Below are 16,790 nucleotides of genomic sequence, written 5' to 3' on the forward strand. Positions count from 1 at the left end.
CTGTCAACGGCATCGTATCCATTTGAGAATTCGAGGTTGATAATGGCTACATGGTTTTCTTGTGTATGTTTCGCCATCCCATGGATCACATACATGACAACAAGAACATAAAAAAGATGTGCGGAGTCATAGTTCACACCCTGCTGTTTCAATATGAAACTGGCCGCAGTAATTTTTTAACCGGGTTGGAGAGGAGAGAGCTTTTTCCTTCCTCTACATATACTTTTCCCCCTCTCCCTCAGACTAGGACGACCGGAACCAGTTTTCGCCAGGTTTGGAGAAAGGGACCTCTCCGAGGATAAGGTTGGAAATTCAACCTTTACCAAATTCGTATTTTGTGCAGCTGATTACCTTTTGCGTAGGCTGTGTGAAATTTAGCTGACGCAGACGTCGGTTCCCAACGGAATATCAATCGCAACATGTATGTATGTACAGAACCTCATTAGCTCTTTCCTCACCTGATTCAACAGCACTGCCCTTGAAATCAACAATTTATACCTTTCAAAACACAAAAAAATGAAAATTAATGGACTTATTGTCCTCACTATTGTACTGTCCTGGACTAAAACTAAAAACGAGTATAATGATGAAAATAGAAGAAGTACCAATACCACTTGGTAAAATAAATATTAATCCCAAGGTGGTCCCAGGAACCTACTTTTGTTAAGCATCGCGATCTCTAACATACTTATACATATTTTTTGTTAACGAGCGCGCGCGCACAAAGGATTTAGATTTCTTCAAAAGATAACGCGTGAGAATTATACTATCATTGAATCGTTCAGATATTTCGGAGAAAAATAAATGTGGAAATTAAAAAAAAGACTTCCGGAGTTTTCCCACTTTAAACGAAATCAGTTCGAGTCAAGGATAGGTCGCAATGTTCTCCTAGAAAGTTTTGAAGCGACCCATTCAAATCGGGGATTCACCAATAGTTAGCAATTTTTAAACTTGGTTTAAAATTATCCACTGCCAACTTAACGCTTCTTCGCCAATGTTTATAAGTGACCCTCAAAATTAAGATGAAGAACGACGCTACTGCGCCACAGTAGATGTCACTACTCAATCTCACTTTCTGTGACAGCTGTCAACCACCAGCGTAATACGGCGGAGGACAGTGCGTTGTGCAAGCGATTGGTTGTTTATTTCGAAAGCGGTAAGTCAAATGGTGGAATCCTATCTAGGAACCAATTACAAATTTTAGGATATAAGTACCAATATATACAAATTTGCAAGGAACGGAAAATAATTAGCAACTGGCGCTTGAAAAAACCAATGAAGGTTCAGCTGCTTTGCACGGAAGCCATTAGTTTCGCGACGTTTGTATTTTGTTTACATATTTTGGCGGTTTAACATAAGGCTCTGCTTCTGAGTTCAGCTGCGCTGGGGAATTTAGTTGAGCAGTCGTCAGGTAAATGGGTAAGCTCAATCTACACGAAGTAGCTTACATTAGAAAAAAACTCCGGGAAGCGTATACTTGTTCGGGGAAAATTTAAAAAAGTAATTGGAGGTAACGCGGAGATGATCAATGCGCACCGATCTAAAACTTTTAGTGCATTTCAAACTTATTGTATAGAACTTATAGGATTACCATGAAGTGGTATCGCAGGGTCCCTCTGTAACAAATCTTCGTTGTCGCGGATTAGCGGGCAGACTGGGATACCGCAGGAGGTGATTTCCAGCAGCTTTTTGAGCAATTTTCCGCTCTTTTAAAGGCAATCTCTTCATTGATGTTAATGATTCTTCGTCTGTTAAATCAGCGTTGATATCGAAAATCCGCTCGTATACATTCAATTGATTGTGCTGCCATTTCCATGTTGTTGCAACTTTCAGGAGCAGCATCTAAAACTGGCAAAAAATCATTGTTTGATTCTTCGCCTTCTTTTGTAAAGAACGGGGGTAGCAGGCCAAACATTTTTCCAAGATTTTATTAGTGTGGTAAATTTCACTTGTTGCCGGGCAAACGCAGCATTGAAAATTGCACCTTTGATAGTGAAGTTTCTTAAAACTGGTGAGATGTCGACATTAGGTTGACTGACAATATCCATAAGGAGTCTTTTTTCTAGTATGCCTTGAGAGGTTTGATCCATAGGCTGAATCAGAGCGGTGGTATTTTACGGCAGGTATCAGAGTGGCAGATCAGATTTTCTCTGAACATCAGTTGCACCATTTTTTCATCGACTTTAAAGCCGCCTATGACCGGGACCGGTTTGCCGACGAAATTGGTAAGGATATGGCACAATCGATAACAGCTACCGCGATGAATTCCGCGCACGGTTGTTGGCATCCAACAGATCCAGCTTACAAAAACTGTTTCGCTCGTCTCACCATAGGGTCAAACCTTTTACTGAACAAGACTATGATCTTGCCAGTCCTTATGTACTCTTTGGAAACCTGGGTTCTTAGCAAAAAAATTGCGAAGAATTTAGGAAGGATAGACGATTCCGTAGCCTACATAACGACGAAATCTATGAGCGTACCACGACCGTCTGGTTGTGGATAAACACAAAAACTTATTAACATCGGTTTAGTGTCTGTCTGTCTGTCTGTCCGTCGTACGCATTTTTCTCGGAGACGGTTAAAGCGATTGACACCGAATTCGGTAGAAAGGTGGGAACTGTGAACGCTCACGCCCATGCATACAAAAGAGGGGTGTACATTGTTTTCATCAAATATAGTCACGTGAGGTATCAGTTTAAAGGTCTCGGTTAGTACTTTTCGAAGCCGGTCTGAGTTTTGCTATTTGTTGGAAAGGTGGGGAGTGCGGGCGGTTGAAATAGATCATTTATTTAACGGATCCATTCTCAGAAACTACCTAACGGAAAAATATGAAAAAAATCAAGAAGCCGCCACTGAATGGGTGCCCAGGTTCCGAAATACCCTCCATACCGATACCTGTTCAAATAAAGTTAATAATAGTACAATACTATTATTTTTAGTAATTGGCAGGAAAACCCCCAATTTCGTGATTCTAGAGTGAACTTAAGCACTCTAGAATCACGAAATTGCTGCACTGTAGGCTAGAGCATAAAGCATGATCCTACCAAATTTAGTGAAAACCGCACTATTATTAACAAAGTTATAATCGGTCAAAGCTCTCGCTTCTGTGCAAATTCAAGATGAGAACACTTGGTGCTGTTAATGCGTTGAGCAATATCAAGTCCCGTGTCGCCGTTGGCAAACACAACGCTTCCCAGATATACACATTTGTGGAAGCCTTCGATGTTCGACCACTAATGCAACTAGGTAGAGTGCGATGGCCAGCAAATTGAGAATTTTGATTTTGTTGATGTTTATTTCAGTCCAATTGTGCTTGCCTTCTTTTCCATATCCACAAGAGGTGCATAATTCGGTAAGAGAGCAAACAGATGTCATCAATTTAGTCAAACTTAGATGGCTTAATCCATTGAACCACCTAACGGCCTCCAGCCAAGGTAGAATGAAGAACGTCACGAATAACACGAAGAAACGGGACACCGAGCAAATGGGACTTCATTGGACTTCAAATTCCTTTGAAATTTCACCCAGATGCAGCACCCGGAACTTTGCATCATATGTCGCTCAGATAACGGCTATCACTTTTTCAGAAATTCCCCTCCTGCGTACAGCATTCCAGGCATACTCCCTATTCACGATGTCGAAAACTTTCTCGAAATCCATAAACAGTGGTCTAAATTCCACAGACTGCTCCAGAATGATCCGAATGGTGGTGATATAGTACAGGACGATAGAGAGCGAACACCCATGTCTTTTTTTTTCGGCCTTTGTCCCGTTCACAAGCGGGGTCGACATGTCGTGATCGGTTTCGCCATTCAACAAACAACAACAAAGCCACATCAAATGCCCTGATCTGGATGCAACCTAGAGCCTTTTAAATCTCCATCCAGCGTATCAAGCCACCGTTGTTTAGGCCTGCCTTTTGGTCGTTTACCATCGACTTCGATGTTCAGACCAATCTTGGCAAGTGAATTCTCGTTGGCACGAATTGCGTGACCATACCATCGAAGACGCTTCTCTCGCAACTTTTCCACGATCGGTGCAACCCCATAACAATCGCGGATATCCTCATTTCGGATGTGATCAAAACATGTCACGCCACTCGTCCAACGCAACATCTTGGTCTCCATTACCACAAGACGCTGTTGATTGTCTTTTATATTCGGACAATATTCAGAACCATAGAGAGCGACAGGGCGGACGACATTGCGTTAAATTTTGGATATGAGACGTTCGTTGATACGTCGATCACAAAGAACACCATTTGTGGAACGTCACTTCATCCAGGTTGCGTTAATGCATGAAGCAATTTCATAGCGCAGTTCTCCGTTGGTTAATAGCATTCACGGGGATCGGTCGTCAAAAATTCAGTTTTATTCAGATTCAATCTGAGACCGTGTTGCATGAGGCGATCATTCCATTTTTGGACAAGTTGCTCGAGATCATTTTTGCTATTAGATGCTAGAAAAACATCATCTGCATAGAGCAGTGTGTAGGGCGCTGGACGTTGGATGTCCCGTGTGACGATGTCCATAACAAGAATAAGGAGGAGTAGTGAGAGGGCGCTACCTTGACAAACACCAACAGAGGCACGAAACACTTCGTCTAACTAAGTGTTGTAGGGCATACCAGATGAGTTCGTGTGGCACACGGTCAAATGCTCCCTCTAGATCCAAAAATGCAATGTAAAGAGGGCGTTGCTTCTCACGCTGTTTCTCCATTAGTAACCGCGCAGCGTGTATTGCGTCAGTAGTTCCGGCTAGGTTTACGCTTATTTCAACGATTTCGCGAATACGGTTGTCAAGAATGCGTTCAAAAATCTTCATGGTATGGGAACGAAGCCGGATCGGATGGTAATTTAAACATTCTGCTGGACTACCTTTCTTTTTCCATATTGGAACTGTGGTACTTTCTTACCAGTTAGATGGTGTTCTAGCTTCGTGGATAACCTGATTAAAGAATTCACTGAACCACAGTGTTGGGTCTCAGCTTTTCGCTTTCCAGAGCTCAGATGCGATGTCATCAGGTCTTGTGGCTTTCTCCGATTTCATTCGTTTTATTGCCTCCTCGACTTCAGTTGCGCTGACAGGTGGAATTGCTCCAAATGTCGGCAATAGAGCAAAGTACGGTTCTTGTCATTAACGCAATAGAAGTGTTCGATATCCTGTCTGCGTTCATTAACGGCTTTGGCAAGTGCATACTGATCTCTCTCGCCATCCCGGGTGTCCAGTTTATCGTAAAGATTTTTGTAATGGTCCGCTCGGGTGACAGCGATTGTTTTCTTTGCTTCTCGGTTGGCATTCTTATAATTTGCTAATTGGCCACCGTTTTATTGTCGAGAAACTTGTGATAGAGGCGTTTATTTTCACGGACCTTCATTTCAACATCGTCATTCCAAAGCCAAGTATCTCGGTTGATGTACCGCTTACCCGGCTTGGTAACCCCGAGGGTTGCAGAGGCCACTTTGTGGATTGTGTCTTTCATTTGGATCCACGATTCTTCCACATTCGTAATGTTTGGTAATCGCATAAGTGAGATCATTTCTTCTTTCTTCTCACGAAATCACCACCATTTAATGCGCGGCGGGCCAGTGCATTCCTCACGCTGTTTTATCGGTGGTTTAATTCGCAGGACAGCAATCAACAGCCGATGTTGAGGTGCGATGGTCTCATAGGGAACGACTTTGCAATCAGTCACAGTGGTAAAATTATGAGAATATAATCGATTTGCGTTTTAGTGGTTCCACTATAAAATGTAGGAAGATGAGACCATCGTTTAATGAACCATGTATTCATAAGTACAAGGTCATGGGAGTCCAACTATACGGTCGCCACCCTCATTGCGCGCTCCAAACTCCTTTCCCCCATGGTACCTGTTATCGTCTGCCTTTTCGCCCACATGATCATGAAGCTCGCCGGCAATGCTGATATAGTCGTAAGCGGGCACGTTGAAGGTCTTTTCATCGAGAAGTTGTCAGAAAGCATCTTTCTACGCATGAGGTCAACCTGTCTGTGGTGCGTACGCGGTGAAGAAGTGAATAGTGCGATCAGCTGCTATAATGGTGAGCTTCATCAGCCGATCATCAAATCGTTGGACTTTTTTAATGGCATTACGGAAACCCTCTGAGGTGGCAATGCCACCACCATATTGAGTGTGTGGGCTACCAAAATAGAGAAGTTTATAGCCATTTTTACCGCGTTCGCTTTCAATGTCGCAGCTTTTAGCACTAGACCATCTGGTTTCTTGCAGATTGCAGATATCAATGTGCCTTTCCGAGAAGGGCTCTTGCGAGTTCATCGGTATTTCCAGTTAGGGTGCCAACATTAAGCGTGCAGACACATATTTGTTTTATTCGGACTAATTTACTCACGTCCTGACGCCGTCCATGCGTCAAGAACCGTTACCCATTTCTCGACAGGACCAGGGCCCGTCCTGCCGCGTCGACTGAGGTGGACGCCCTAACATTTTTCCGAGGCTTGTTACTCGATACGATTATCTTGCTTCTAACGACATTGGGTGCATTTTATTGGTCGGCCTGTCGCGGGACCAGTCACCAAGAGAGATCAGATAATATTTAGCATAGTGGAATAACTCCAACTATACTCTATTTACCTCTTTCCCCGATCTCAGCATTTTATTTTTGTTTTACTGAGGATAGTACAGATTGTGTTGCCTCAAACCCTCCTCCTTTACCTGGGCTTGGGACCAGCACGCAAATACTATCCAGATAGAATATAATTTCGTTTCTGTTCAGGTGAACCATGGGTATCCGCAGGTGACTTGCCGTATCCTTACACCTCTTCGTTATCGAGGATGAGAAGTCCACAATTCATGTCCCCACAGGACCATCAAAAGGAGATATACGTTAGCGAAATCGATCCTGTTTGTGGCAGCTTCTTCCCTCACCAGTGCAATGGTGGAATGTCTTTGGTCACGACGCACACTCCATCAAACGTTTCATACTTTTTAACATTAACTGAACTCTGGCACATCAGAATCACCCCCGCTCGCAGCCATCAACAGAGCGTTTAGCTCCTTAAACTCATCCATCCGCCTCCACGTTTCCGCGGTCGCCAGTCGAAACCCAATTGGTCTTCTGGTTGACCTTGTGCTGGGAGAGTGTGTCGCCGATGACGAAGTAATTAAATTTGAAGGGAGTCATAAACTTTTCACCGTTATTGTATAGTCACCAATACTATGCTCTCGTGCTTCATTGATATCTATGGTAGACAAAACATAGAATGAGGAATGACTGGTTGTATATCTTCCCACCCCAATCACCCCGGTGCCCTGTAAGTTGGGGCTTAAAAATACACTCAAAGCATTTCCTGCTTGTTGTGCTGAGAGGAAGACATCTCTGGGATAGCACCCTGCAAATTTCGAAACTTTACTGTTACCGAAATGCCAATAACGGCTCGGATAGGGGAAACGCATCACTTCGTTGACCTTTGGCTATCGAAAATGGTTAATGATTGGTTTCTGTAAGGTGCGCACGTGAAATGATATGAGGGGATCTGAAGAGTACTCCTCTGCAGATTCCGGTCCAGGCTAAAGACCATCACAATTATACAGTGCTATGCATCAATAGATGCTTTCTATGAGCAATGTGGGGCTGCGACTCCTCCAAATATAACATCGCTTATGTGATCCAGTTCTCTCTATCTCTCTGGAGTGCCCCACGTAGGAGGGGCTTTCCCGAGAAACTAATAGTTATTATTAGAGCAACATATGATAGCGCAAAATGTTACGTGCTGCATCGAAATAGAATCTCAAAAGAATTTATAGTTCAAAGCAGAGTATCTGGCTACCGATATCATTTCTTCTTGCCTTGACTAGAGGACGTGGAGGGCTTAAATGACATTCCTTAAACATCTCGACTACATTATTGACATCTGCTTATTCTCTCACCGGGTCATTGATTTTGGCCAAATGGTTCTGGATTTGGGAAGAGAGGTGAATAGAGTTGGACTGAAGATAAACAGCAACAAAATCAAGGTTCTTTCTCTGATGGATCATCGCACTCTTCCCATTTGCATTGCGTTGCAGAGCGTCGAAGGTGTCGGTAAATTCGTATATCTAGGAAACGTGCTTTGTGCTGATAGTGGTAGCAAATTTGATGCCGCTAGATACATTAACATCGCTAGATCCTTTTTCGCTACTGGCAATGAAGTTATCTCAACATCAAGTTGACACTGTTCTGTGTTGCTCTATCGTCACCATTAATCTGACACGTATTACCTGGATCCGCTGACCTGATATAATTTGTAATGCATGGCCGATGAGTGTGCCGGCCCAGGAGCGCTTGGCGCAGAAAAGTAGAGGAGTGTGAGCGTTTCGGAAAGTACGCACATATGATAGTTGTAGGCTTAATCTAGATAGCAAAATTGAGCACAATAATTGCAGACATATTCTACTTTTAGTCGGCAAGTATTTTCAAAAGTAACTTTCCAATTATTTGTTTGCATTAGGCTCGCATTCTTGGTTCATCCTTCAAACTACTCGAGGAGTATTGTAAATCGTTTCATCGTCCATGCCTGGATAATAAATGCCGATTAAATTTAAATGGCATCCGCAATGGAAGAGCCCATAAGCAACAATTGCGAGAGTGATGACGGAGTAGATCTGGAGGCCAGTTACGAAGATTACATGTCCAAAATCGACATCGTCAAGTGTCCCGGCTGCCTGTACGAATCTTCCACAGAGAACGTCAGAATTCACATAAAAAGGCTCCACTTTCAGCAAAAGTTCTGTACTATTTGCGACAAAGGTAAGTGTCTGTGTGTTTGTCCTGCCTGGCCTTCGTTTATCTAATAAGTCCTGTCCAATTGCAGAATTCGGTGATCGTCGCGGCGTTCACTGTTCAAAGCATCTTCTAATCGCAATCATCTCCCAACTGAAGGAACAATGCTCCAAATGTTCAAAGCTCTTCATGCTCGATACGAAACGATCAGAGGAAGAGAGTTTCACGTGCAAATCATGCCAGGACTTCTCGGATACGAAGGAGCCCGTGGATAACAGTCCCAAGTATCCGCATCGATGCGACACTTGCCATAAGCGTTTTGCTCATAGGAAAACGCTCAACGAGCACATGCGGACCGTGCACGCGGGTAACGATTTGTATCGCTGTGATTTCTGTCCGAGAGTTTTCTACTACCGGAAGAACTTGAACGCCCATCGGCGCGTTCATACAAATCCTATTGTTTGCGAGATTTGCTTCTCAGAGTTTCATAATCAACATAATCTGAACCGGCATATGGCGTCGCATGTTGAGGCGCCTCAATACAATTGCAGTAGTTGCGGCAGAATTTTCTACACGCTGGCGTCGCTGGAGTCGCACAGACCGTGCCGGAACCATGCGGTGGACACAAGCGACCATTTGTAGAATTTTAGTGCGAGGGAGTTCTATGGAAGTGATGGGTCGAAAGGACTTTCTTGCATGAAGCTTGGATACGAACAGTGAAGTAAATGAAGCGAAGAAGAGAGTCCTTTTTGCAAAATAAAACACTCGTAACCGTGCTATCCATCATTATGGCCGCCGACTACATATCGGATAAGTTCAGGTGTTTCTAGCTCTCATTGAATGTAAATTTAAAGCCCGTACTTAAGAGTTCGTGTCCCATACTCAACTTGGAAGTGGACATGGGGCGCATATAAGAATATTGTCCAGATTGACCCGTTACTTTCGAATCGCACGTCGAATTATCCCAAGGAAATGCCATATCGACGAGCCAAGGACCCTTCCATAAAAACTCCACGGACACAAGCTGTTAGAATTGATTTTCAAACCAGATGATATTTTTGTTTAGAGGATGTCAATGTCGCGTTAGCAACACGATTTTTCCCCACTTAGTTTTATTTTATTTGCGGGAATAGTGACATTGGAATTCTGTAAAGAACTGAACAGTATTTATCTTAAGCTGAATGCGATTTTGGGAGAGATTGGAACGATTTAGTAAGGATGATAGCAGGGAGAAAGTAATACTCAACTGAATGAGTGAGTAGTTAAAAATATATTTTATACAACATACCCTATTTAGGTTTAACGTGTCACTTGACTTTGTATTGTATTTAGTGAAAATAAACTTCATAAGCAGCCTAGGTCGTTCTTTCTAATTAAAATACCAAAAGAACTTCTCTTTCATTCACGATGTTTCGATTATCCCTCGAGCCTCTATCAAACGAATACATACTGGCGACTTATCTCCAAATCAGTTCGGTTTTAGATCAGGGAGATCCACAGCTTGATGTCAGCAATGCCACGGACATTGCGGGATTATCTGAGAAACTTCTCTCTGCTTTATGGCACACTAGAGAGCAGAGGAAGATGTAGATCACGTCGCCGGTAGCACAGTGATCTATCCTAGGATCGGATCTCTGGAACGCTTCTTACGATCGTCTGCTAAGTCTTACCAGAAGAGTCACGCCTACTCGGTTATGTAGATGATGTTACTGTACGCAGTATTGAACAGGCGCAAAGCAGGGTTGTATATTGATGCGTCGGGTAAACGGATGGATGACTACTCATGGTGTCAGCCTTGCATTGGAAAAAGCGGAAGCAGTTATCCTAACTGAAGTCTCAACCTTGCATCCCATATCGATCGAGGAATCGATAATTAAGTCAAAACAAATAGTTAAGTATCTCGGATTGACTCTTGACTCAAAGATGAGCTTTTCCGCACAAAGCAAAGCAACAGCAAACAAGGCTACAGCTGGAGTTTCGGCCTTAAGTTGGCTAATCGCAAATATTGGGGTCCTACATCTAACAGGCGATGTCTTTTAATGAGTGGAACGCAATCTATTCTGCTCTACGGTGCAGAGGTATAAATTAATGCTCTTGGCCGGTGTCCGGGTAGCTGAGTGGTTAGAGCACTAGGCTACCGAACGGAAGGTCGCGGTTCAAATCTCACTGGTGACAGTGGAATTTGTATCGTGATTTGACGTCGGATACCAGTCGACTCAGCTGTGAATGAGTACCTGAGTCAAATCAGGGTAATAATCTCGGGCGAGCGCAATGCTGACCACATTGCCTCCTACAGTCTACTGTAGTGTACCGTTACGGTCTTGAATGAAGTGCTCTAACACACTTCAAGGCCTAGATCCAATATGGATTGTTGCGCCAACGATTATTATTATTATTATCGCACTGTCTTTGAACCGGCCGTGATGATGATCGCGGGAGTGGTTCCCGTTGTCCTTCTTGCTAAGGACGTAAAGGTAGAAGACTCAAGGGAAGTAGATGCGCGTGAATAAAGACAACGTACACTAAATTAGTGGGATCTCGCTTAGCGAAACGAGACACGAGGCAAATGGACTGCACGGTTCATTGTGAACTTAGGTGCGTGCCGAATCGAAAGCGTGAGAAGATTTTCTTACCCAACTAAGCCTTCCATCTTACTCGCACAAGATTGGGAAAGCACGACCTCCTGAGTGTGTATTTTGCAATGGGATGGTGAACCTCCTTCCTCTCGTTGTTCAAAAGAATTCCTTGATTTGAAGGCTCTAAAACCGGAGGGCTAGGCCGAAGTAATGTGTGGGTTTCCAGGTTTGGTTGGTATTCCGAAAACGTACTGTTGGGCTAGTCCACAATGACAAACAACTGATGAGGTGCAAAAAACACTTCACGGCAGTTCTTGATCGTATCACATTCGGTTCCTCTCCTGTTCCACTGGACTGTTCCTCCAAGCAGGAGAGAAAGCACTTCAGCCATTAATGCTTTCAGACGAAGTAAAGCCGCTGGTTTTGAAGGTCTCCCCGAAGAGCTGTTCATCGTTACACCTGCAGTAACCGCAAATCTCCTGCTTCCGTTGTACAAAGATCTTGGGAATCCGACATCTTTCCTAGACAGTGGAAGAAGGTTCTAAAGAAGGCGCCCGTTTTTCATGTGACAGTTGGAAAATATGCTTAAATAATCCGGGTCGTGGACATCGGCCAAATTATTCTGGTGTCAGTCTCCCTATAGCCAGTCTTCCTATCTACATTAAGGGCCGTTTTTTCGCCTTTTTTTTTTTAAAAAGAACTGGATAAAGATACAAATACGAATATATTTATTAATATCTTGAGCATGCGTAATAATTTTTCCATTTTTTCATTATTGCAGTGCAGAAAAACTTATGTACCCATCTCCAAAAACGATGTTTTTCTGCTGCCATTCTGAAGGGCGTTGTACTCATCTTAGGAGAAAACAAGGCGGGATACCGGAAGCTCGGCGCTTCGGGTATATTTTGTGTTCATCTTATGCCAAAAAGACTATGCACAATTTTCTATTCGCACATCGCTAAAAATACAAAATATATATTATGCGAAACTCCAACATTACATATCAAAAACATAATTACTGTGTTCATCCTAAATAAATAAGCATTGCCTATTAGCGCATGACGATACATACATATATATGTGGGCCTCTAAATTGTACTACTGTACGTAAATTAAAAACCACTGGTAACAAGGCACACACATGTCTATTATATTGGTTACTACATGCAAGCTTTATTCGCATTTACATATACATACATATGTCTACCTAGAATAACTGAAAGAAAGAATAAAAAAAAAGTCAAAAGAGGAAAACTAAAATATACCATGGACCCCCGCGTCATATAAGTTCACTTTATATGATGATGACATCATACACGTTTTAGAGCGCCTTAGATTTACCTGCAATGCCAAACTTTGATCTTCTATAACTTTGTTAATGATAGTTGGATTATCTTCAAACTTTTCAGAATTATGCCCTATATTATCGCCTATGCTGATACCATTTTGCTGGATGCTGGATGGGGATTTAAAAGCCTCAAAATGATAGAGCCAAATGGCGAAACCGATCACGACGAGCCGACCCCGCTTGTGAACGGGAAAAAGGCTGAAGAAAAATAAGAAGATTTGTGCAGATATCGGAACGGGATCTATTTTGGGCCCTAGATGCATTTCTGTGATTTTTTCAGATTTTTCGGTTGGATTGATTCTAAGAACGAGACCTGTTTCACTTGCAAAAACTCTAAGCACACATTTTAAATCCCCACTCCAATATGTTTCAACTAATATCACTTTCATTTGAGTCCCCACATGATCATATTCTGTAAAAAAAAAACATTTTACACTCCCATTTCGTATGGGGAACCCCACATTCAAACTCAACATAAAATGGCGCCACTCGCTGCATGTAAAGGGACACACAGGCCACATATTCTCAACAAATTTCGTGACAAGTGGTTCAGCCGTTTGCAAGTAAATCAGGTATGACAGACAGATAGTTTCCCACAAAACCTTAAAAATAAACAGCATTTTAACATGTGCTCTTAATCACGGTTCGCAAACTAGGATTACTAAAAATTATTGAAAGGTGAATTGTTGGTGCCTTGTTAAACTTTTTTTTATAAACTTTAGTGTTTTTACGGCTTCTTTAATGCATAAAAAAACGGCCCCATGAATTGCAATTATCCTAGTTTGCGCACCGTAGAAATATGTCTTGAATAAGCCGTGAAAATTTCAAAGAATTCCGCTGGATAGATTTTGAGCTACGTTGGCAGCCAATTTTCACCATGCAGTTTCGAGAAAAACGCATTTAAAAATTAGAATGTGATTATTAACTATAAAATCTTAATAGACCATTAATCTGTTATAACTAGTCAATAAACCTTCGGTTTCTTAAGAAAACGCATGTAATGCCCTGGCTTCAATTTTCGATCTTTTAGCGAAGTCATTCGAACATCATTCGGACCGGCAAATTCGAAATTCATTACATCGGTCGACATATCACTTGCTCAAATATTTGACACTATAATGAAATACAATTGTCGCCAAAATCCTCCTCATCCATACGGATTAAGTGACTCACACACAGTAACCTATTGAGCCGGATTTTATCCACAACCTGACGGTCATGGTATCGTTCATAGATTTCGTCGTTATGTAAGCTACGGAATCGTCCATCCTAATGTAGGGGGCCAAAAATTCTTCGGAGGATTCTTCTCTTGAACGCGGCCAATAGTTCGCAATTCTTCTTGCTAAGAACCCAAGTTTCCGAGGAATACATGAGGACTGGCAAGATCATAGTCTTTTACAGTAAAAGCTTTGACCCTATGGTGAGACGTTTGGAGCCGAACAGTTTTTGTAAGCTGAAATAGGCTCTGTTGGCTGACAACAACCGTGCGCGGATTTCATCATCGTAGCTGTTATCGGTTGTGATTTTCGACCCTAGATAGGAGAAATTGTCAACGGTTTCAAAGTTGTATTCTCCTATCCTTATTCTTTCTGTTTGACCAGTGCAGTTTGATGTTGTTGGTTGGTTGGTCTTCGGTGCTGACGTTGCCACCATATATTTTATCTTGCCTTCATTGATGTGCAGCCCAATATCTCGCCCCGATTGCCGCCTGCTCGATCTGGATGAAGGCAATTTGTACGTCTCGGGTCGTTCTTCCCAAGATGTCGATATCATCAGCATAGGCCAGTAGTTGGGTGGACTTAAAGAGGATCGTACCTCTTGCATTTACCTCAGCATCATGGATCACTTTCTCGAGATCCAGGTTAAAAAGGACTCATGATAGGGCATCCCCTTGTCGTAGACCGTTGTTGATGTCGAATGGTCTTGAGAGTGATCCTGCTGATTTTATCTGGCCTCGCACACACCGAACTCTTTACTTGATGCAAATTAATAAGACGTGGGTTTTAAATGAAATGACTCAACCTTATTTATTAAATGATCTCAAACTTATTATGTCGTTGGGTTTATAAATATTTTATAAGATCTAATTGTTATTGTTATTTGATCTTTGGTTTTATTAGCCGGTCTGCAAAATGTAATTCAATTCGAGTAATATAAATCTTCATCAGCTGGTGTAATTAAACAGAAAGACAAATTAGGGAATTCACTTGTCCTAATGTGATATCACACTCTTCTTATTGCATGACACTTAACTATCGTGTTTGCTAACGGTCAAACCGAACTGGAAATTCAGTTATCTCAACACCAACATCAAATTGATACTCTTCTGCGCTAATGTTCTTTCTGTGTTGCTATCTGGAAATGTGCCCCCACTGTTACTCAAAAACTCCAAGCCTTCGTCAATACTTGTCTGCAACGTCTCATCGCGGTACGCATGCCTGATACTATTTCGAACAAAGTACTTGGTTGCCGCAGACCAATTACCCGTGCACGATATGATCAGAAGGGGAAGTGGCAATGGATAGATCACACATTAAGGACGCCATGCAATGGTCGCCCTAAGAGGATTTGGTGAGGAACAATGGAGGAGTGGGGAGGTATAATGGAAGAAGTTGAAAAATATTTCAGTGGATCGAAAAAGATGTCACACATGCTAACGGTTTCAAATTGAAGCGATTGTTAGTCCGAGGCAAATGCAAATGGAATCGGGGGCCAAATCATATTATTACTTGAAGCACCACTACAGCAGCAATATCAAGTATCCCCACCCCTTAGAGGCCTGGCTGTCTCTCGGCCATTCGAGTATAATGAATCCTTCTTCCTCTTTTGCAAGGCTAAATTTCGTAGGTGGTAGGGATGATGTTGATGAACTACAACACAACCATCATTCCCCAATTGGTACTAGCTTAACACAATCCTGCATTAATTCTCGTGTTCCGTATATCCACAAAAAGCAGAGTGTCTCCCATTCAATACTTTGTGGAATTTAAAATATCCACACAATCCCTTTTTCGTATTATCTTTCAGTGAAATTGTGTTCCAGTTTCATTGTCATCATGCTTCACGCAAAGCTAGTGTTAAGCCTACTGAAGGGGCGCACTACAGAAAGAAACACACAAGTCCAAGACGGACCAAAGGAATGACAAAAAGTGGGCTGAAAATTAGAAACCATTTACATTCAATTAAGGCTATATTTGTTTACATTTTTCAATACGCAGTTCGCTACGTCCACTTTTTGCTAATATCTAAATATTCCCCGTCAGGACTCTCATAATTCTCTATTGGCGGAGTGGCCACAGGCCCCTTTGTTGTTAATGGAATCATCTGCAGATCCGGCTGAATGGCTTCCTGAAACAGCTCTTCTGACTCCTTTCGAAGTTCTTCCAGCGCTTTTTGTTGCGCCTGCATCAGACGATCAACCACTTGCAGCTCTTGCGACTTCTGCTTCAATTTGTACCTCGCCCATTCCTTCTGCAGTATCGCACGAGACTCAATCTCCTCCTGACTAAGGGCGGCTTTCGGCCGGGTACGCTTCCTTGAAAAACAAATGCAGAATTTATTACCTAATTGGAAAGAATATTGATAGTAGGCACTCACTCCTTCTCATCAAGAAGTTCCAGTGGCACTTCCAATTCATCCACAGGCTTCAGTTGGCGCGCGTTTTTCTCCAGGCGACGAATTTGCTTCTCTAGCTTTTTTCGCCTCCGTTCCTCACGCTGTTTGATTACGGCCGGGTCTATTTTCTTTTTCTTTTTCAGAGGCTCTGCATACAGAGCTGGTGTAACCTGAACACACAATTTTGGGCCGGTGAAGAATGATCTTGCTACCGAAGGTACTTCTTTGCAGGACAGACTAAGGAAATCATGAATTACTATCGCAAGTTACCTAATGAAGGAAATGACAGTAAATTACCGTGCGAACGCCGTTAGGAGAGCCATTTTTCTGTGAATATGTCCGAAATTCCGCACTAGGAACCTCCGCCAGCGATCACCATGACATGCTTCTGACAATTAGAAACCAGACTTGCCCAAATCCCACAGAAACCATCAGCCAATCGCATTTATATAACAGTTTCGGCAATCATTCCAATGATTTGTTTTTTGTGTCATTTTTAAGTGACATTTGAAAT

At 42.5% G+C, this 16,790-nt stretch overlaps 2 protein-coding genes across 2 annotated transcripts; one reads left to right on the forward strand and one right to left on the reverse strand.

Annotated features, from left to right (window-relative positions):
• Positions 1-1,048: 1,048 nt before the first annotated feature.
• LOC119652730 (zinc finger protein 43-like) lies at positions 1,049-10,095 on the forward strand. The gene is made up of 3 exons (XM_038057026.1): positions 1,049-1,156; positions 8,466-8,764; positions 8,829-10,095. The coding sequence occupies exons 2-3, from the start codon at positions 8,560-8,562 to the stop codon at positions 9,377-9,379; spliced, it is 756 nt and encodes a 251-aa protein (XP_037912954.1). The 5' UTR covers positions 1,049-1,156; positions 8,466-8,559; the 3' UTR covers positions 9,380-10,095.
• A 5,737-nt stretch (positions 10,096-15,832) lies between these two features.
• Positions 15,833-16,724, reverse strand: LOC119651467 (39S ribosomal protein L40, mitochondrial). Its single transcript, XM_038055075.1, has 3 exons — positions 16,574-16,724; positions 16,259-16,513; positions 15,833-16,196 (listed from the first exon to the last, which is right to left on the reverse strand). The coding sequence occupies exons 1-3, from the start codon at positions 16,597-16,599 to the stop codon at positions 15,884-15,886; spliced, it is 594 nt and encodes a 197-aa protein (XP_037911003.1). The 5' UTR covers positions 16,600-16,724; the 3' UTR covers positions 15,833-15,883.
• Between the last annotated feature and the right edge of the window lie 66 nt (positions 16,725-16,790).

The sequence above is a fragment of the Hermetia illucens genome, chromosome 3 (genome assembly GCF_905115235.1).
Source record: "Hermetia illucens chromosome 3, iHerIll2.2.curated.20191125, whole genome shotgun sequence".
Taxonomy (NCBI): Eukaryota; Metazoa; Arthropoda; class Insecta; order Diptera; family Stratiomyidae; genus Hermetia; species Hermetia illucens.

Bases quoted from the DNA above. Each gene is read 5' to 3' on its own strand.
- LOC119652730 (XM_038057026.1), top strand. From the start codon at position 8,560: ATGGCATCCGCAATGGAAGAGCCCATAAGCAACAATTGCGAGAGTGAT. The intron at 8,765-8,828 runs GTAAGTGTCTGT...GTCCAATTGCAG, and splicing joins CTGTACTATTTGCGACAAAG to AATTCGGTGATCGTCGCGGC.
- LOC119651467 (XM_038055075.1), bottom strand. From the start codon at position 16,599: ATGGCTCTCCTAACGGCGTTCGCACG. The intron at 16,514-16,573 runs GTAATTTACTGT...TGATTTCCTTAG, and splicing joins CTCCTAACGGCGTTCGCACG to TCTGTCCTGCAAAGAAGTAC. The intron at 16,197-16,258 runs GTGAGTGCCTAC...TTGTTTTTCAAG, and splicing joins GAACTTCTTGATGAGAAGGA to GAAGCGTACCCGGCCGAAAG.